The sequence below is a fragment of the Heteronotia binoei genome, chromosome 15, assembly GCF_032191835.1.
Source record: "Heteronotia binoei isolate CCM8104 ecotype False Entrance Well chromosome 15, APGP_CSIRO_Hbin_v1, whole genome shotgun sequence".
In the NCBI taxonomy this organism is placed as follows: Eukaryota; Metazoa; Chordata; class Lepidosauria; order Squamata; family Gekkonidae; genus Heteronotia; species Heteronotia binoei.
The window spans coordinates 67512824-67533431 of record NC_083237.1 but is presented as its reverse complement, the minus strand read 5'-3'; the positions used below and the strand labels follow the sequence as shown (position 1 = coordinate 67533431).

The 20608-nt window shown below is 51.1% G+C and overlaps 1 protein-coding gene and 1 non-coding gene across 2 annotated transcripts; one reads left to right on the top strand and one right to left on the bottom strand.

The window, feature by feature from the left end:
* Positions 1-388: 388 nt before the first annotated feature.
* Positions 389-12050, bottom strand: LOC132583684 (proepiregulin-like). The gene is made up of 5 exons (XM_060255309.1): positions 11875-12050; positions 4802-4888; positions 4261-4384; positions 2277-2429; positions 389-639 (listed from the first exon to the last, which is right to left on the bottom strand). The coding sequence occupies exons 1-5, from the start codon at positions 11924-11926 to the stop codon at positions 546-548; spliced, it is 510 nt and encodes a 169-aa protein (XP_060111292.1). The 5' UTR covers positions 11927-12050; the 3' UTR covers positions 389-545.
* On the top strand, positions 7974-8045 carry TRNAP-GGG (transfer RNA proline (anticodon GGG)). The gene has a single exon. It is a non-coding gene; the product is annotated as a tRNA-Pro (tRNA).
* Positions 12051-20608: the final 8558 nt, after the last annotated feature.

Below are 20608 nucleotides of genomic sequence, written 5' to 3'. Positions count from 1 at the left end.
CTAGAAGTCCCTTCCAACTCTTCTATGATTCTAACAGGCTTCCTCCTCGGGAGGTGGTGGGCTCTCCTTCCTTGGAGGTTTTTCAACAGAGGCTAGATGGCCATCTGACAGCAATGAAGATCCTGTGAATTTAGGGGGAGGTGTTTGTGAGTTTCTTGCATTGTGCAGGGGGTTGGACTAGATGACCCTGGAGGTCCCTTCCAACTCTATGATTCTGTGAGTCTACCCAGAATAAAACTTGGTCTTCAAGGTGCCTAACTGGACTCAAACTTTGTCCTGCTGCTCCAGACCAACATGGCTGCCCACCTTAATAATATATAATCTATACGTCTAACAACGCGTGACTCTCTTGTTCAAGGATGCAAAAAAACCAAACAAAAAACACAAATAAAAATATTAAAATTGTTTATAAAAATAACCTTTAGACTTGTGTGTATGTATATATATTCTGATCAGCATCACTTTGAAATTGCTTTGTTTTGAATATAAATAATATTAATAAAATAAGTGTTTAATATTAAATAATATTTCTGGAATCCTCCCATTCACACGTGAAGCAGCTTCCCGTCTTTTTCAGTCTCTCTTGCGACTTCTTTGTAGTCTCTGTTCGAAGAAAATCTCCCATTTTTTTCCTGGTACCTGTGAAGATTTTAGAAGGAGACGAAAAGGCATCTTTATATCAATCTATATATTTCCGGTGCACATGAAGGTAAAAAAAGGGGTAAAAAGCATCTTTGTATCAATCTATATAATTCTCAACATGCCCAAATTGGTGGATACTTAGATCCATGAATTAGAGCCAAGAATAGATTAGGCAGATTTTTCTACAAGCCTGAAAAATGCCCCAGGTTGCAGAGAAATCTGAAATCTTTTTTAAATGTAGAGGATTTTAACCCCCCTAAAACAACAGAAGCAGCATCTATAGCTTTAAAAATGTCCTCATTAGCCATCGCTAGGCATGCGCAACAGTGCTGCCAGCCTCCAAGCCCTGGTTTCTGTCAGCAGAAGGCAGTGGGGAAGGGCAGCCACTTTCCAGGGCTGCTGTGGCTCTTGAAGGAGGGAGGACTCATGGGGGTCGGGCCCAGGCTTACTATGCAACTTGGCATGACTTACGGAGGCCCAGAAGCCACTTCATGAAAGCGAGTGTGGCAGAGAGGCCAAAGTTTCAGACTAGGATTTGGGAGTCCCAGGTTCGAATCCCTCCCTCTGCCATGGAAGCTCACTGCGTGACTTCAGGGTGGTCACATAACTTTCAACTGAAAGTTCTTCACAGGATTCCTGTTAGGAACTGAGAGAGCCATCACTGGCTGAGACGGGGGTGTGTGGGGGGGATTAACAACTTAATTTAAAAACTGGTTGCACTACTTATTATGTGCCCATCTCTGACTGGTGCCACTGAAACTCGAGGTTTATTTAGTCCAGGCTGTGTAGAGGTGGTACTTCTGCAGGTGGTAACTTCAGCAGGGGAGGCCAGCTTTTTGACTGGACACCTCCCCACCCCACCCAAAGGCCTGGTGGAACAGCTCCATGTGGCAATGGCAAGTTAAAACAGGCTCCCTAAACTCCCAGCTTTCATTTTTAAGAAGCAAGTCTCTAACCTCTTCCCTCACGGACAATTAAGGCAAAAGCTGCTCCTTCACAAGAGAAGGAGGTAGTGACTGGCTTTCTTTTAAAAAATGGATGTAATGGAGATCTTCATGAGGGCACCTGGGAGGGTGAGGCAGCTGGATTGCTGCTGCATTTGGGTTATTCCTGTGTTTTAGCCCTATGGCCTCAGACTACCCTATGGCGACCCATCCACTGGATCATCTTTCCTGCTAATTTTCACCAGCTTCACTCATCCAAGGTAAGCTTCCTGAAAGTGCAGGCCTGCAAATGGGCAAGTCCTGCAGGTCCCCCCCCCCCCGACTTGTGGGTCAAGAGGGCCTACCACACGACTGTCGTTCCACAACTGTGCAAAACAGACTTGTTCAGGAGGGCATTCTTCACCCAGAGGACAGGGCTTCGCTCCCCGGGCTGCCGCCCCCCCCCCCGGTGTTCTGTGTTACGCGGCTCCTCCTGCATTGTGTTCTCATTCAGTAACCCCATTCTCTGCATTGTTTGACATCACAGCTGATACTTTGTGGCATCGTTTCTAATTTTGTAATCCTCGTTCTATTGTACTGTTTCAGCTAACTCATGCTCTTGGATTGCATTGTCATATTGTGTAATCTGCCTGAAGCCTCAGTGAGAATGGTGGGCTGCAAGTCTGCCATGAAAGGGAGAAGGGGGCTTACCATCTGTAGAAGTAGTAGATTGCAACGGAAGCTGCAGTTAAAAAAAACAGACTCAATAGGACAGCAAGTACGATGTAATCCTTGCTCAAGGGCTGTTTGAGAAGGTCTAAATTTGAAAGGCCACATCGGACACCGGAGTAGCCCATGTCACACCTAGAGGGAGAAGAAGACGACAACAATGGAAGATGTTGGATTTATAGTCTGCCCTCCACTCAGAGCGGCTCACAATCTCCTTTCTATTCCCCCCCCCCCACAACAGACACCCTGTGAGGTGGGTGGGGCTGAGAGGGCTCTCCCAGCAACTGCCCTTTCAAGGACAACTCCTATGAGAGCGATAGCTGACCCAAGACCATTCTAGCAGGTGCAAGTGGAGGAAGAAGACTGCAGAGACTCAGAGAGGCTCACAATCTCCTTTACCTTCCCCCAAAACAGACACCCTGGGAGGTGGGTGGGGCTGAGAGGGCTCTCCCAGCAACTGCCCTTTCAAGGACAACTCCCACAAAAGCTATGGCTAACCCAAGGCCAATGCTGAGGTGCTCCCTAGCCCCTCCCCCCACCTACGGGCCGAAGAGAAGGGGAAGTCACTCCTTGCAGGGCGCAGGGACGGGGGGGGGGGCACTTTCTCCTTCTCTGGTTGCCCCTGTCCTCTTTTCCAGGTGGACAGGGAGGAAGCACATGTCAACCTGCACTGAGCACAGCTCTGGGGTGCCCCCTGCTAGTTGTCTCCCCTCCACCCGAGCCACTGCCTCTTTGGTCTCAGCCCCCACTTTGTGGCTCAGGCTCCGCCTCAAGAAAAAGGCACCACAAGCCCTGACTAAAGGCACCTTTACAGGGGGGAGGGAGTTATTTCAGGCTTTGTTTCATTTTGTGTGCTTGAAATGGTGATCTGTATTTATTTAGAAAATGTTGTGCCATCTCTCAAGGGAACTTCCCCAAGAGAGCTTAAGAAATAAAACACAATAGAAAACATTAAAAGTTATGAGCCCATCTGGGAAGGGTGGGATATAAATTAAACAGGTATAAATTAAACAAATACAGACTTTTTAAAAAAACAGCCAGAACACTAAAGCAGAAATAAAAGCACACTACAGAATAGTGTTAAAAGATCACCACTTTCATTAATGTATAGGCCACCTTGAGCAAGAAGGAAAGATGGGGTATAAATGCAATAATAGAAGTGGAAGCAGCCAGACTCTGGGCCTCCCACTGGCTGGCCTGCAAATCTGTCCCTTCCGAAACAGCAGCAGCAGCAGGCCCTCAGGGATGATCCTCTGGTGTATTTGCATTCCACCCTTCCTCTCGGGAGCTCAGACTGGCATGCACAGCCCCCCCCCTCCCATTTAGTTTTCACAGTAGCCCTGTGGAATACGTCAGGCTGGGAGAGAACAATTGGTCCAAGGTTACCCAGCAAGCTTTCTGCCATAATGTGAATTTGAACTCAGGTCTAGGTTTGATCCTAGCTTTCCATGAACTGCTAGACCACTCTCAACCTGATGGTGTTCTCCACCCTACAGAGAGTCCCACTCATCTACTTAGAACTGCTCCCCCCCCCCGCCTCTATTCCTCAGGGCTTCCTCACAGGAAAGTGTTCTCAGGACTGCAGCCTTGGTGTGTTGCACTGAACTGAATGAAACTCCCCAGTGTTCAGCTGTGGCTAGATTGTGCTTCAGGGCTCCACTTCCTGTTCCCTGCAAACTGCACATGCAAGTAGGAACCTTGATGGGAACTCCGAGGGACATTCAGAATGCAAACGATCCAGAAGCAGGCGAGAGAGAAGCCCCCTCCCCAAGCCCTCGGCTGAACAGCAGAAGGGCAGCTGATGCCTGCAAAAAAAGGGGGGGGGCTTCCCTTCTCTGAGCATTCCCCTGCTGTTCAAGGCTGAGGAACTGCACACACCTTCCACTTGAGCTGGAGAGCCATGCTAAGGGGCAGAGGACGCCATTTGCTAGCAACAGGGTTCTTTCTCCTACGGCATTTCTCTTACCTGCAGTAATGCTGATCCAATTCCACAAGGTACATGCAGTGGCCATTGAAGCAGAAGTTTTGCATTTCGGACCTGCATCGAGTGATCCCAACTTGAGCGACACGAGGGCTACTGCCTGTTTGGACTGCAATACATACAAGGTTGGTTAATATCTCTTCTCAGGCTTCAACTTATTTTTAAAGCCTGGAAAGCTCATTACCTCTTTGGACTGGAATGTAAAAACATTTCCTGACACCCCAAATCCCCAGAAAGGGCCTCAGCTGTCTGGCTGGGAATGCTTTGGGTGTGAACACGGAGGCCGCTGAAGATGCACCTCTCTTTAGGGGCCAGGACTTTCTGAAGCCTCTGCAGTGAGCCGGTGGCCAGTTAGAGAACGACAGGCTTCAGCCCTGAAGGGCGGGACCATCAAGGAACTCAGGGCGACACGCAGAGGAGGAACACTTAAAAAGAAGCTCCATGGAATCTGGGGGAAAGGGAAAGGAGGGCCCAGCTGGCAGAGCCAGAATCCCAGCCGCACACTGAGCAGGTAGGCATCACTCACCCAGAGCGGTGGTGCAGGAGTCCGTTTCGTTTGAGCCACACAAAGGGATCACAGTTGTGCTCTGAACAGCTGGAAAGGTGTGTAAGCCTAAGGACAAAGGAGGTGCCGGAGTCAGCAAGGCCAGCCTTTGGGCCGAGGAACAGAAGCCCGGCAAAAGCCATCTCGAGCAGGAGCCGAGCCAGAAGGACTTTGCGGTCGCCAGGCCAGAACGGCTGTATCAGCCCCCCCACCCCCACAGGAGGGAAGCAAGTCTGTTTTCTGGGGCTTCCTAGAGCTGCCTTCAGGAGGCCTGGAGAAAAATATGTCATGTCCCTTTAACAGAGGTTTAAGGTGTGCCATTGGGCACCTGAAGCTTTTCACAGCACAGAGGTGAGGAACAGCCCCTGATCAAGAACCTCCTCTTTGGAGCGGGGAGCTGGCAGTCCCCACGAGGCCCACTGCAAAAGCCAGCCCTCATTCTGAGGGACCCAACGAAGCAAAGCTATTCCCTTCCTTTGCGTGTGCCGTTCAGGCGGTGAACTGAAGGCCTTGCTGTGGCAGCACAAACAGACTGGCGAAGGCGAAATGGTGCAGCTGGGGGTGGAAGCAGAGTTCCCCGAGAGGCCTTGCCAGGCTGTCTTCCACAAGGAAGGCCATCACTGGGCTGGGCCTTCAAAGCACCATTGCTCCTCGGCCTGCAGCTGACCTGGCTTTTCTGTCCCAGGTGGCTCTCTTTGGAATCCCTCCCTCCCTCCCCTGGGGGGGGAGAAGCAGCAGCCCAGTGCCATCACAATGGGCACCTGCTTTTGTGCCACTGGGCAAGTGAGAGCTGGAATCTGATTTGCTATGGCTCTCCCAAACCCACCGGCCAGTCTGATCAAGTGCATGGCCCTTATGCCCAAGCAGCAGCTGTGTTCGGGAAGACCCCCTTGGACATATGAAGCCCATCGGTCCATTCTGAGCAGCATCACCTGCAGGGCTGCCTGACGCCCCTCTGCCTCTGGGCGGCTTTCTGCAGGCCAAGTGTCTGCTCCAGACGAAGCTCCAGCCCTTCTCCTCTGCCGCAGCAGCAAAGAGCTCAAGTCCAGAGCCCCTTTGGTGACCAGGGATGAGCTTTTGTGAAGGTCACTGCAGTCCAGGGCTTTTTGTGCAGAAAAAGCCCAGCAGGAACTCATTTGCATATTAAGCCACACCCCCTGGCACCAAGTCAGCCAGAACTGCATTCCTGCTAAAAAAAAAAAAGGCCCTGCTGCAGTCACTTCTCCTCCTCTCGCCTGGAAGTGGAGCGTGCAAGGTCTTCCCACCAACAGCGCTAGTCCTGAAGGTGCCACAGAGTGGCTTGAAGAGTCCCCCATGAGCTGGACTTTTGTAAAGACGTCTTTTGGAGGGAACTGCAGATAGACCCGGCACTGGCTTCTCCAGAAGAAAAGACACCGCTCAAGCGATGGACAGCGGGGCTGCTTTGCAGTGCACATCTGAACAGGTCACCCAGCGCAGGTTTCGCCTGGCTCCTGCCATGGCAGTGTGGTGGGCTATCTTGGGCCAGTCACCCTCTCAGCTTTTCCTGCCTCAAGGGCTGTTGTGAGGATAACATGGAGGAGAGGAGAAGGCTGCGGGATTTGCTCAGGGTCCAGCTGGAGAGAACAGGAAGCCTGGCTGGGCTATTTGGGCTGGAGAGGTCACCTGGGGCCACCCCCTGCTGCACGGACACTTCGGGGCCAGCATTGGTTTGGGGGTATGTGAGGGGGGGGAATAGCAACCTGCAGATCCCCCCCCCCCGTTGCTACTTCTGTAGCAGAGGCATCTTTATGTACCCTCAGGGGGAAAAAGTCAACTTTACAAAGTTAATCACAGCTTAAAAATAAAAATAATTTCACTTGTTCATTAGAGACAGTGAAGTGTAGTGGTTCGAGAGTGCGGGAGACCCAGATGTGAATCCCTGCTGTGCCACAGAAGCTGGTTGGGTGACCCATTGGGGGCCAGTTGCACCCTGTCAGCCTAGTTTACCTCACACAGTGGTGGTTGTGGGGATAACATGGACAGAGAGGAGAACAAAGAAAGACACTTTGGGGAGAAAGGAGGGGTAGAAATGCAGCAAACAAATTTAAATACATTGAATATGGAAAACACTGAATGTAGTGAAATAGGTTGTTTTCAATTAAAAATTATTTCATTGATTAGTGGGTTCTGTACAATACCCTTAGTCCAAGTATTCTTGAGAGCCAGTTTGGTGTAGTGGTTAAGTATGTGGATTCTTATCTGGGAGAGCCGGGTTTGATTCCCCACTCCTCCACTTGCACCTGCTGAGATGGCTTGGGTCAACCATAGCTTTCATAGAAGCTGTCCTTGAAAGGGCAGCTGCTGTAAAAGCACTCTCAGCCCCACCTACCTCACAGGGTGCTTGTTGTGGGGAGGGGGGAAGGTACAGGAGATTGTGACCGCTCTGAGATTCAGAGTATAGGGCGAGATATAAATCCAAAATCATCATCATCTTCTTCTTGCTACAGGAAGGATTGTGGTAGAATCTGACTATGCAGCTGTCTAGTAGAAGAGCAAGTTGGCTGTCCAGCCCTGCCGCAGCTGTCTAGTAGAAGAGCAAGTTGCACCTGCCCAGCCCCGCCAGGAGAAGGACTCCTCCACCTGAGGCCCACCCATCTAGAGAGCGGCTGACAGCGAGCCCTACTGGCACACTCACCCACCTGACTGGGAGGGGATCTGGGGTGTGCCACGGGCAGTTGCCAACCTAAGCTGCTCTGGCCTCAGCATGCCCCACTTGCTGGCACAATGTTAGCCCATAAGGAAGGGGTCTCGTTCACCACTGTTCACCACTCTGGGGTCAGGCAGCCATTTTCTCCAGAGATCCTGGATTTATTTATTTTTGCCATCTTCTGGTCGTGGAGCAGGTGTCGCTAGGGGTGTGTGAGGAGGGGAGGTGTTTCCTGCATTGCGCAGGGGGGTGGACTACATGATCCTGGAGGTCTCAACTCTATGATCCCATAAATAACCCAGGTGGGTTGCCAAGGGTCTGAAGCAAGCAGAATGAAGTGGCACCCTGGGGAGGGACGGTGGCTCAGTGGTAGAGCATCTGCTTGGGAAGCAGAAGGTCCCAGGTTCAATCCCTGGCATCTCCAAAAAAGGGTTCAGGCAAATAGGTGTGAAAAGCCTCAGCTTGAGACCCTGGAGAGCCATGAATGGGGCTGTGGCTCAGTGGTAGAGCATCTGCTTGGGAAGCAGAAGGTCCCAGGTTCAATCCCTGGCATCTCCAAAAAAGGGTTCAGGCAAATAGGTGTGAAAAGCCTCAGCTGGAGACCCTGGAGAGCCGCTGCCAGTCTGAGAAGACAAGACTGACTTTGATGGACCTTTGAGGGTCTGATTCAGTATAAGGCAGCTTCATATGTTCAATTCTTCATATACGTTCAACCTTTAAGACCAACAAAAGTTCACACCTTGAATAAAACGTGGTTGGTGTTGAAGGTGCCACTGAATAACCCAGGCATCCCTCAAAAATATTCCAGGTGAGGAAAGACGCAAGGGACAGCCCCACCCCCAAACACCAGTGCCACTTTGGAGGATGCCGGGAATTCCTGCCCCCAGCCCGGCCCTTCCTGGCTCAGATCCCAGGGGGTTGGGGGGGGGGGTGGCAGCATGAGACCACATCACTCTGGCAGCTTCATGTCCTGCACACGCAGCAAGGATTTGGTATGGGAGTCCCCACCCCAGCCGGGTGCTCAGCGCAATAGCCAGAGGAGAGAACCAATGTTGCCACCCAGGTTCTGTTCAAAAGCCACTCTATTTGGCACACACACCCCATGCACATTTCAGGATGCAGACCCCAGAGGGAGGCTTCTCTCCCCCCACGCCTGGCAGGCCAGAGCGGTCTGCTCCACCCAGGCAAGCAAGAGCAGCAGAGAGGTGAAGGTTCCCTGCGGAGTTTGCTGCTGCTTCTTCCTGCACCAGCTACTCTGTGCCCCCCACAGCCCTGCCCCAGACCACAGTCGCCAGCGAGCAGGGAGAGCGCCCAGGAGGAGGGCGGGCAGGTGCAAGCCAGAGCATGGCAGGAAGCAATGGCTTGGCACTGATGCAGGCCAAGTCACTGCTTTGCAGGTGAATCCGATGCCAAGGATGACTTTTGTGGAATGGCTGGCAGGGGCAAATACCCAGAGAGAGACACCTGGACTCACTTCACTGCCGGCTTCCACAGTGCTTGGTGCAAGTTCTCTTATGTTCTTGGCTCTAACACAACGCCACCTCCCTAGTCCACCTGGGGTCTTCATGCTTTCTGCTCGATGTACAGAAGGGCGATCCGAAGGGACGGCTGTTCCCCTTTAACCGTCATCTGCTCCTGATGAGATCCAGCAGGCGGCCAAAGTCTGAGGCAGGCGTGGTGCTGTTTGCATTCATGCTGCTCCTTGGATCATTGCACAAACACTGTTATCTGACTCCCAGTGTAATGAGATGGTGGCTGTTACTTAGGGCCTTACCGGAATGTTATGCTTATTGTTACTGCTGCACCCATGGAATGTGAGTGAGTGCAATGCAGATTCCTGCTTTACAGGAAAGTTCGCATTGCTCGGCAGGCAGGCTGGCTGCCCACAGCAGAAGGCAAATGCCTGTGTACAGTTGGGGAGGGGAGGAGGTGGTTTTATACCCCGCTTCTCACTACCTGTGGAGTCTCCGAGTCACCTCCCCTTCCTCTCCCCAAAAGAGGCACCCTATGAGGTAGTTGGGCCTGAGAGAGTTCTGACAGAACTGTGATTGACCCAAGGTCACCCAGTTGGCAGCATGCGGTGGAAGAGGGGGGAATCAAACCCGGTTCTTCAGATTGGAATCCACCATTCTTAACCACTACACCAAGCTGACTCTCAGTACTCGGCTGAAAAGGGGCAGCATGGTGGGGATTTCGTATTACTGCTCAGTACAGACTCTGCACAGGTCCTCTGCAAAAGGAGTCATCACTGGGCCCAAGGGCCACTGAGGAAATTCTAGAAGTCTGTGGCTAAAGGACTGGCTTCGTAGCGCCTATCGGGGTGTGAAATTCCGTCTGCTGGTTCCTCTGTCCTTTTGCTGCCTCTCGGACACTTTCCCTTCCCAGACCTCTTCTCCTTCTGACCCTTAGCCCGCCAGAGTGCCTTCCTCTCTAGGCCTCTGTCAACTTCTCTCTGCCTCAACTTGGTCACTTTCTGAGCCTGCAGCTTTTGCCCCTACCTCAGAAGTGGCAAGCCCCACAGTGGATGGGAAAGGGTGCCCCCTGACTTTTTAAAAAGCACCCTGACATTCCGTAACATCACCCCTGGGGAGGCTTTAATGCCACAAGCACAATACAATTGAGATGCTCACCTGCGCATACTCATGTTTCTCTAGTGCCACTGTGATCGATTCCCGCCCCCCAAGAGTTTTCACATTGCAATTGTTAACTTGTGACCATAATTTCCAAGGTCTGTGACCAAGAGCCAAGCCACAGGATACCAGCATTGCAGTGACGACTACTGGGACACTAGCTAGCAAGGACTGCCTCAGGCCTCTGTAATGTCCAAAACAGACTTGGTGAGGCGTCCTTGGAGGCTTTCTGTGTGAAAAGGGCTGGAGGGAGCACCTCGCCATGTTCTCCTCCAAGTCCGATCCAAAGTGCCCGGCTGGACCTTGAAAGCTCTATGCAATCTGGGGTCCCCCTGCTGGAAGAGCTGCCTCTCCAGGGGTCTCCGCAGAGCAGAGCCCTCCCACAGAGCTGACTGTCTCTCTGGCCCCGGTCTGTCCGTGGTGTCTCCAGCATTAGGGAACACCATCCCTGAAAGACCCAAAGGAACAAGCATTTGTCAGGAACCGCCAGCTGTTCTTCTGGGTTCCGCTGGGGCTGTGGTTTGAGGCCTGGAGTTCTCTTTCCTTTTGGGAAGCTCCCTTGAACCCCTGGGGAGGGCAGCGTGTCTGTCTCCTAGCAGGACTGCAGCCAGAGGTCCTGCATCAAGCAACCAAGTGAGAACGCTTGGGAACACGGAAGTCTATCATCTGGCCTGCAGCACCACTTTGAACCATGCTACACAATGAGATGTCACTGTGTCCACAGGTCCAGCCTGAGGGCTCAGACACCATCTGAGGGGCACTTCCTGTCTCTTGTTTTTGGTTGCAGTCCTTTTGCCAGTCAAGCCTCGGTCTGTTTCTGAAATTCCCTTCAGCAGCAGAAAGTCACGGCGGGGGGGGGGGGGGAGAGGAGGCAGTTGTTTTTAAAGAACTGTTATGGCAAGAACCCCCCAAACCAGTTTCACACAATTCTTTTGGGAAAAGTCATTTCTTCCAGCTTTACTTTGCAGTGGCTTGCAAAAGAGTACGGGGGCCACGGGAGAAATGCCACGTCCCATGCAAAGCACAGTCATGAGAAATGCATTCAAGAATTCTATGGATCTCAGCTTGTTTCAGAAAAAGCATGGCAACTCGAGGGGCTTGAGAATTGCTGCCCTCCTAACTCTGGCTGAGGGCAGCCTGGGGAACATCAAGAGTCCCTCCCCTCTCGGAGGCCTGCTGCAGTTGATGTCGGATGGGTGGCACGTCCGGGGGCGGAGGAACGAACTGCCCCGCCTGGGGTAAAACAACAGAAACTGAGCAGCAGCTCCTGTGGAAATGGGCTTGGCAGAACACCTGCCCTGTAATTACAAGGTGCAAGCCAGCAGGTGCATTTCCGGGGCGGGGGGGGGGACGCAGCAGCGCTAGGCAAAAGGGGACTGGCGAGGGAAGGAAGGCAGCTCTCCCTCCACTCCAGGCGCCGGCAGCACCTCTGCCCAGAAGGAGGCCGGCTCCAGACCCCCCCCCCCTGCCCTTGAGGCCACGTGCCGCCCCCAGCGGGCGAAGCTCCCTTCGGAAGAAGGGCCCTGCCCAAGCCCCCTGCCCTGCCCTGCTCTGCCAGCAGCAGCAGCTCCAGCCTGCCTCGGCCTTCTGCCCTTTGCAGCCGGGCATCTGGGCCAGGGAAGGGAAGGGCGCCGTCTTGGCCGGCCTGGCCTGGAGCGGGGCGGGGGGTCAGACACACGCGCTCTCTCCCTCCCGGCGGCCCCACCTGCTCGCCCGCCCGCCCGTCGCCACCGCCGTCGAGGCCGCCAGCCTCCTACCCGCCAGCAGCAGCAGCAGGAGCAGCGGGGAGCCCTCGCCGCGCGCCCTCATCGCCTCGCCTCGCCTCGAGCCGTCCGTGGGGCTGCCCGCCTGCGCTTCGCTCGCTCTCCGGCTGGCTGGCTGAGTGGCGCGCTCGCGGAGCCTTTATGGCCAGCCGGGCAGGCGGGGGCGGCCGTCGAATTTCCCCGCTGATGCAACCGGCCCCGCCCCGCCTCGCCAGGGCCGCGCAGCCGGGCGCCAAAGCGCGAGGAGGGCTCCGGCTCCGGCTCCACCCCGCCTCCTCCGCCCTCGGCTGCCTCGCGGGCCCCCTGCAGCGCCCGCCTCGAAGCACAGAACAGGCATGAGGCTGCTCGGCTCCATGCTGCTGCTGCAACCCCTGGCGCTTTCGGCTGCCGGGCAGTGATGTGGTGCCACCTGGCCCCTCCACCATCTCAAGGCGCCGCAGCCTTCCCTTCCCCAGGATACGATCTGCAGGCAGAGAGAAGGAAGGGGGGGGGGCAGAAAGCACTTCCCTGGGGCTCGGAAGTAGGAGAACAAAATAGTCGGTTGCACCTTTAAGACCAACTTGCTTTTATTCAGAACTTTGCTAGCGATTGATTCATTGAAATTAATGCAGTGCTCTGCTAGTTGCCACAGTCTTTGATATCTCCTTTGTTTTGGAATTTGAATGTAGATTGAGCATTTGCCATTGGGTTTGACACATTAAGCTACAGAAGGGAAAATTCAAAGGCTAATTTTAACCATATTTCTCTAGACCAAAGTGCCCATTGCATTCAGCGGGCTTTACTCCAAATCAGGTCTGCGTGAGATTGCAATGCTTGTGAAAAGGACAGCTATCAATCAATAGATTCAGGTTCATTAAAATCTGACAATTTTGTTTGCTACTGCGTGCTTGTGGGAGATCCATGACTGATATTCCTGATTTAAACAAATTTTGGAGCATCTACCTGAAGGAGGGCTCCAGCTGTGCATGTAGGAAGGGTTTCAGTGCTTTCCTCACAGTATTTTCCCCATACATAGATCCAACTGGGGAGCCCTGTTGGTCTGAAACAATAGAACAAAGCAGTAGACAAGTATAACCTTTAAGACCAACTAAGTTTTATTCAGAATGTCAGCTTTCACACAAAAGCTTACATTCTGAATAAAACTTAGTTGGTCTTAAAGGTGCTGCTTGTCTACTGCTTTGCAGAGTTTTCTCCAGTTAAAAATGACTGGCTTCTGAAATGGCTATTGAAACCATGGCAGGCAACACACTTGTATGTTTCCCCTGCTACATAAGTCCAATAGGCAGTTGGGGGAAATCATCCTTCTCTCAAGAGCTTCCTCACCCAGCCTGTGGAATCTGCAGTGCCAGTGCGTGGGAGTAAGCCAAGTAGGCGACAGCCTTGGGCACCACCTGGCCTAGGGACCCCCCCTCACACACTGCCGGCACCGACTGCATTCCCAACCTCGCTGAGGCTGCTGGAGCCTTGGCAAGGTGGGGGGGGGGGCACGTGGCAGCAAGCACTGGGACACAACTCCAGCCTAAGCCGCAGAGGCTCTATCCCGCTGATTCCTCACAGAGCGAGGTGGGGGCTGAGCCCCTCAGGGGGACAGCACAGGGAGGAGAGCCCCCTCCCTCCCTCCCACCCAGCCCCAGCTCCTGTGGGCCCGGCCAGGCGGCCGACCACCCTGCGCTTCCTTCCCATGCCTGCCCCCCAACAGGCAGGCCGCTCACCGGCTCAGGCCCTTCCTCCCCACTCCCTCAGACATGCTGGGCATGTTTAGCCTGGAGAGGAGGCGGCTGAGAGGTGATAGGATCACCATCTTCCAAGTAGTGGAAGGGCTGTCCTATAGAGGATGGTGTGGAATTGTTTTCTGTGGCCTCAGAAAGTAGGACCAGAACCAATGGGTTGAAATTAAATCAAAAGAGTTTCCAGCTCAACATTAGGAAGAACTTCCTGATCATTAAAGCTATTCCTCAGTGGAACAGGCTTCCTCAGGAGGTCATGGGCTCTCCTTCCTTGGAGGTTTTTAAACAGAGGCTGGATAGCCATCTGACAGCAATGAAGATCCTGTGAATTTAGGGGGAGGTATTTGTGAGTTTCCTGCATAGTGGAGGAGGTTGGACTAGATGACCTTAGAGGTCCCTTCCAATTCTATGATTCTATGATCTAGTTGATTGTTATGAGCCAAACTAAACATGGCTCAGAACTCATGGCTGCCATGAGGATGCCAGAACCATTTTAAGGTGATTTTAAAATGCTGTCATGGCTGGATGACATCATTAGAATAACAAGGAATATTTTTAATTTTCAAAACGGGGGCAGGGAAAGCATTTTCTTGAGGTCTGCAGGTGTTCTATGTACTTACAGCATAATGGCTGTTCAAGACAGTTGACCCAACTCTGTGTGCAATGCAGACTCCACAGTTCTGTCGCCACACAGCAAGACCTGAAAGTGCGCAGCTCAAGGTCCTGGGTGGTTTCATCTTTCTGACCCGACCTAATATTGCAGACTTCGGGCTTCCTTTGGGTCTGTTTTTCTTTTGGAGACTTAAATTTTACTTATTTATTTAAATATATTTATTTATTTATGTGGGATCTATTGTTGGAAGTTGCCCTGAGCCATTCGTGGGAAGGGCGGGATATAAATTCTAAATAAATAAATAAATTATTTTTGTCCCACCTTGTTTCCTTAGCCTACCCCCCCCTCCACCACCCCCATCTCTTTTAAAGAGGGGATTCATTAAATTTCTCTGGAGCGTAAGAAAGGTCAAGAGGGATGACGTGGAAAAAACCAAAGTTATAACATGTTCCAGTGTTATTGCTGAATGTTACTCATGGAGGATGTTGCATCAGTTTTTGGGAAAGTGGCAAGATAAGCATCGATGCTGTAGCAGATGGGAGGGTGTGACCGATGGGGCTCTTGCCAGGTCGCGTCTGCAGGAGTCTAGACAGACAACAGATTCCTCCAGGTATTCCAACCTTTTAACAATGTTGGGGTCGTATCTGTCAGGGTTGGGCCTGATGGCTCCTCAGAGAGGAAGGAAGCCATGACAGCTGCCCACATGGGGGAGGTCCCAACCCTGCCAGCCCCCCAGATCCCTGGGCCCTTTGACTGACAACTGTCATTGAGGACTGGCAGCAAGCTGTGACCGCTGGGCCCGCTATCCAAGTGGTCCAGGGTCAGAGGCTGAGGAGATCCAGCCCTTGCCAGGGGCCTTATGGTATTTCCCAGGATCCCAGGGGTGGGAAAGGCATCAGCTTGGTTGGGGTGGGGGGAGACAGCCTGTTTGCTGCATTCGCACACCAGACTTCCCCATGAGGCTTTGAAGGATGCGGGATGGGGCCCTGCTGTAGGAGCCTGCAGACTTTGGGGCACGGCTGCATTTCCAGACCCCAAGTCCTGTGCACAGCCCCAGCTATGTATTCTTTTTTTTTTTCTCATGACAAACTAGAATGATGTTTATAATGAATGTTACATTTTAAAAAGTAAATTAGGTGGACAAGAACATCTCTAAGAAAAAACATGTTCTTAGTTTAACCTTACATGCTAGCAGTAGGGCAATTAACAGACAGCTTTTATTACCTTTTATTGGTTTCCCAGGCAAATGCTATGCAGACCAAAAGTTCAATTTGTTAATTACACTATTTTGCCATTGGATTTTAACTTTGTGCCATTTTGCATTCTAAACCACTGCCCACCAGCTCTGTGCACCTCTGCTCACTATACTTCATTCCTTGTCTGAAGAAGCATGCATGCACACAAAAGTTTACATTCTGAATAAATCTTCGCTGGTCTTAAAGGTGCTACTGGACTCCTACTTTGTTAAATTATATCAGGTCAGCATCTACATTAAATGCTTCTTGACTCATAATTGTCATAATGAAATCTTACTCCCATCATACTTTTAAAATCACTTTCTCCTGCGTGGCCACAGTGTCATGAGGAAGATTTCCATCTGTCTGCTTTGTATGTTTTGGTTATTTACCCCTTTTTTGTGAAGAAAAATATTAGAAAGTTTGTCAAATCTTAAGAGTTCATCCAAATTCTCACAGGGGTTTTGAACAATGGAGCCCAGAAGCAAGTATTGCGGGAGGGGCGGGTAAGAAAGAAAGAGCACAACAAGCAGCCTGCAGGCTGTATCTGGCCCGCATAGAAGAAGAAGACTGCAGATTTATACCCCGCCCTTCTCTCTGAATCAGAGACTCAGAGCGGCTTACAATCTCCTATATCTTCTCCCCCCACAACAGACACCTTGTGAGGTGGGTGGGGCTAAGAGGACTCTCACAGCAGCTGCCCTTTCAAGGACAACCTCTGCCAGAGCTATGGCTGACCCAAGGCCATGCCAGCAGGTGCAAGTGGAGGAGTGCGGAATCAAACCCGGTTCTCCCAGATAAGAGTCCGCACACTTAACCACTACACCACTATATGGCCCACCAGCTACTCACTGTTGTCTTCTTCCTTCTCTCTTGCTTTCTTCCGCATTGAAGCTTGCTTTGCTAGGCTCTCTCAATCCCACAGGATTTACAGAATCATAGAGTTGGAAGGAACCTCTGGGGTCAACCCCCTGCACAATGCAGGAAACTCACAAACACTTCCCCCTAAATTCACAGGATCTTCATTGCTGTCAGATGGCCATCTAGCCTCTATTTAAAAACCTCCAAGGAAGGAGAGCCCACCACCTCCCAAGGAGGAAGCCTGTTCCACTGAAGAACGCCTCTAATGGTCAGGAATTTCTTCCTAATGATGAGCCGGAAACTTTTTTGATTTAATTTCAACCCATTGGTTCTGGTCCTACCTTCCAAGGCCACAGAAAACAATTCCACACCATCCTCTAAATGACAGCCCTTCAAGTACTTGAAGATGGTGATCCTATCACCTCTCAGCCACCTCCTCTCCAGGCTAAACATCCCCAGCTCCTTCAACCTTTCCTCATAGGACTTGGTCTCCAGACCCCTCACCATCTTTGTTGCCCTACTCTGGACCCGTTCCAGCTTGTCTATATCCTTAAAATGTGATGCCCAAAACTGAATACAATACTCCAGGTGAGGTCTTACCAGAGCAGAGTAAAGCGATACCATCACATCACGTGATCTGAACACTACTGTTGATTCGGCCCAAAATTGCATTTGCTTTTTTAGCCACTGCATCACACTGTTGACTCATGTTCAGCGTATGATCCACTAAGACCCCTAGATCCTTTTCACACATACTACTGCTAAGACAAGTCTCTCCCATCCTTTAACCATGCATTGGATTTTTTCTACCTAAATGCAGAACTTTACATTTATCCCTGTTAAAATTCATGTTATTGATTTTAGCCCAGTTTTCCAGCCTGTCTTGCTATGTCTAATGCCCAAACTCCCCTGCAATCCCAGGCACTTCACAGGCCTTTATATTCCTTTTCCATGATTTCTCCCACTCTGCTAGCTCTATCAGGTGTCCTATATTTTGCATCCACTTGATCATACTTTCTTTGACAATTCCCTCTTGCATTCTCATCCCTAGCAATAGATTATATATTTTTGAGATCAATTTCTCATCAGTACTCGTCCGTATTACGTCTAATTCATTCATCTTTTCTGCAAAGCCAAAAGTTTTATCTTTCGTACATCTAGATTGAATTTGCATCTTGGTCCACCAATCTAATTTTACGTCTTCTCCAATCATCATTGATTATCTAGTAGAGTTTGGTAAGTGTATATTTCATCCCATTTAAGTACGTTTGGATGGCTTAATGCCTCTACTGGGGCTAGCCATTTCGGCACTTTGTTATATAATTGCGGTTTGGTCCATTGCCAAGTTGCAGAAACAGCTCTCCTGATTTCATGTCTGATGAACATACTATTTTTTCATGGGGGGCTGGTCTCTCTCGGCTTGACTTCACGAACGAAGATTTAAGAAAGGTGCAGTAGTCCACGTCTGCTGCAGGCTCGCTGGTGGCTGACAAGACCAATACGGGACAGGCAGGTCCGGCCACAGCGGCTGCAGGGAAAAGTCTGATTTGGGGTTGGTGCTGTAGCAGTGCGATTCTTCCTCAATCTCCTTTTGTCCTCAAGACCAGCTATGCGTGCGTTCTCAAAGGAAGAGGCAGCCTGGTGGATGGTGTGCCTCCATGCTTTGCGATCTGAGGCTAGGTCAGACCACTGGTGATGCTGGATGCGACAGGTACTGGGGGGCTGGTGCCAGATATAGGAATGCCATCCTTTTGGTAGATCAACACCTTCTATCACTAGTGTCTTCTTATTCTGTAACGTGACCCAGTCCTTTGCCCACACCAGTGTACAGGCTCTGTAATACATCTGCCAGTCGGGGAGGCCTACTAGCAATGTCCTGTAATACTTTCAATTTAATTCTGGGCCTCTTGTTGTGAATTTAGACACTAAGGTATTTAGTTGTTTAAAAAAGGCTTGTGATAGGGTTAGAGGGATCATTTGAAACAAAATCCGCAATCTCAGCAGGACATTCATTTTTATTGTTGCAATTCTTCCTAGAAGTGATATTTGAATATCTTGCCACTTCTCTAAGTTCTCCTTAATCTCTTTTGAGTTTCTCATAGTTGTCAGCTTTTAGTTTCTCGGTCCCAGCTGTGATATATATTCCTAAATACTTCACCTTCTTATCAAATCCGCTTCTTGGCTTTGAGTCTCGAGGACGCCACCTGTCTGGACCTCTTCTGCTTGGACCGCGTTGCCATCCAGGACCTGTGCGATTGTAGTTCTGCCTTGTTGGTGAGGGCAGGCACGTTGCAAATGGCCTGGGCCGCGTGAATGCCGCTAGCGTCCACCGTATACCCCAGAAAGCCTATGGTGGGCACCCCCAACACACATTTCTCCCATTTTACCTTCAACCCCGACCCATCAAAACGCTGCAACACCGTCTGGAGGCGGCAGGCCAATTCTTATTCAGTGGCCATTGCTGTTAGCACATCGTCGAAGAACGGCTGGACCCTGGGGATACCTTTAAGAAGAGAGCCCATCAGGTTCTGGAACCCAGGGGCCACGCTGACCCCGAATTGCAAGCGCTTCACTCTGAAAGCCCCCCCAGTGCATTACAGTGGCTTGAGATTCTGCTGTGGCGGCATCCACAGTGAGCTGTTGGTATGCTTGTGCCAAATCCAGTTTCCCAAAAATTTTTGCCCCCGCTAACGACGCTAGCACATGGCTTACCGCTGGGACCGGGTATGCGTGGCCCTGTAGCGCCTTATTAATCGTACATTTGTAATGGGCACAAATACGGACACTGCTATTTGGTTTGATCGGGGTGACGATGAGAGTCTCCTACTTTGCATTAGCGACCAGTTCCAAAACCCCTTGGGCCACGGGGCGGTCTAGCTCCTCCTCAGTCTTGGGTCTCAGAGCTCGGGGCACGTGCCTGGCCTTCAGCCATATAGCTGCATGTTGGGGTTCAGTTGTAAAATGTGGTGCCCCAAACTGAAAACAATACTCCAGGTGAGATCTTACCGTCTCTCCCTCCCAAATGTCAGAACTCTCTGGCCCATCTGGAGGGAATGCAGGGGTGGGGTGGGGGTTGGACAGGGAGCACATCTTATGTTCATCAGTTTTTGCCACATTCCTGCTTCCAATGTGATTTGGGCAACATCTGATATTCATGTTGAACGACACAGCTCTGCCCCCTTCACATGTAACTGAGAAACGCAGTCACTAGATATTTGATACCCGTGAAAACCAAATTACTGTGCTTTGTAGAAAAATCTGTAATGTCTGAAAACATATATAAATCTATTTGTCAAAATGGAACTTTGAAGAAATGCCCTGCACTCTAGATTTTCCATCAAGGAAAGGAAAAGTCCCCTGTGCAAGCACCAGTTATTTCCAACTCTGGGGTGACGTTGCTTTCACAATGTTTTCACAGCAGACTTTTTATGGGGTGGTTTGCCATTCCCTTCCCCAGTCATCTACACTTTCCCCCCAGCAAGCTGGGTACTCATTTTATCGACCTCGGAAGGATGGAAAGCTGAGTCAACCTCGAGCCGGCTACCTGAAAACCCAGCTTCTGCCGGGGATCGAACTCAGGTCGTGAGCAGAGCTTAAGACTGCAGTACTGCAGCTGTAACACTCTGCCCCACAGGGCTCTACCATAAATTGAACCTGTTCTTCACCGACAAACAGAGGTTACCTCTTACTGGCTACCAGGAGTGAAAGGGGAAAGTGAGGTGGATGTACCCCATCTCCCAGCAGAAGACCCATCCAGCTGTTTAAATGCGGAGATAACCCAGCCAGAAAGAATAGTCACCCCTCACTGGCCGAGCTTCCATTCCACTGAGAGGCAGCAGATTTACCCTTTAGGAAAGGGAAGCTGGGGACATTGTATAAGACCCCTGACCACAAAGAAACAGTTTTCTCCTTTGCTTCTTCACTGTTGTCCCTCCAGCTGAACAGAACGCCTCCACCCTTTTGTGGCTGCCATGAGTATAAGTTGCTACACAACCAAGACAGACAAACAGGCCAGTGAGGAATGCCTGGAACTCTGAGACAAAGACCTCCTGAACCTACTTGTCCACCTTAGGGATACTTGAGAAAAAGGTCAGAAAGTTTGTAGTTCTGTCACTTATATTGGAATCCTTGCTCAGCTTGCCTTTCGGGCACTTTATGAAACCCTTCTAGAATTCGAAGGCTGCTCCTTTGGTCTCTGTACTCCTCACCCCACACTCCCTTTGGGCATGCTGGCCATGGAATATCAAGGGGGAAGGGCAGAGGGTGATCCTTCCATCCCCGGAATGCTCTTG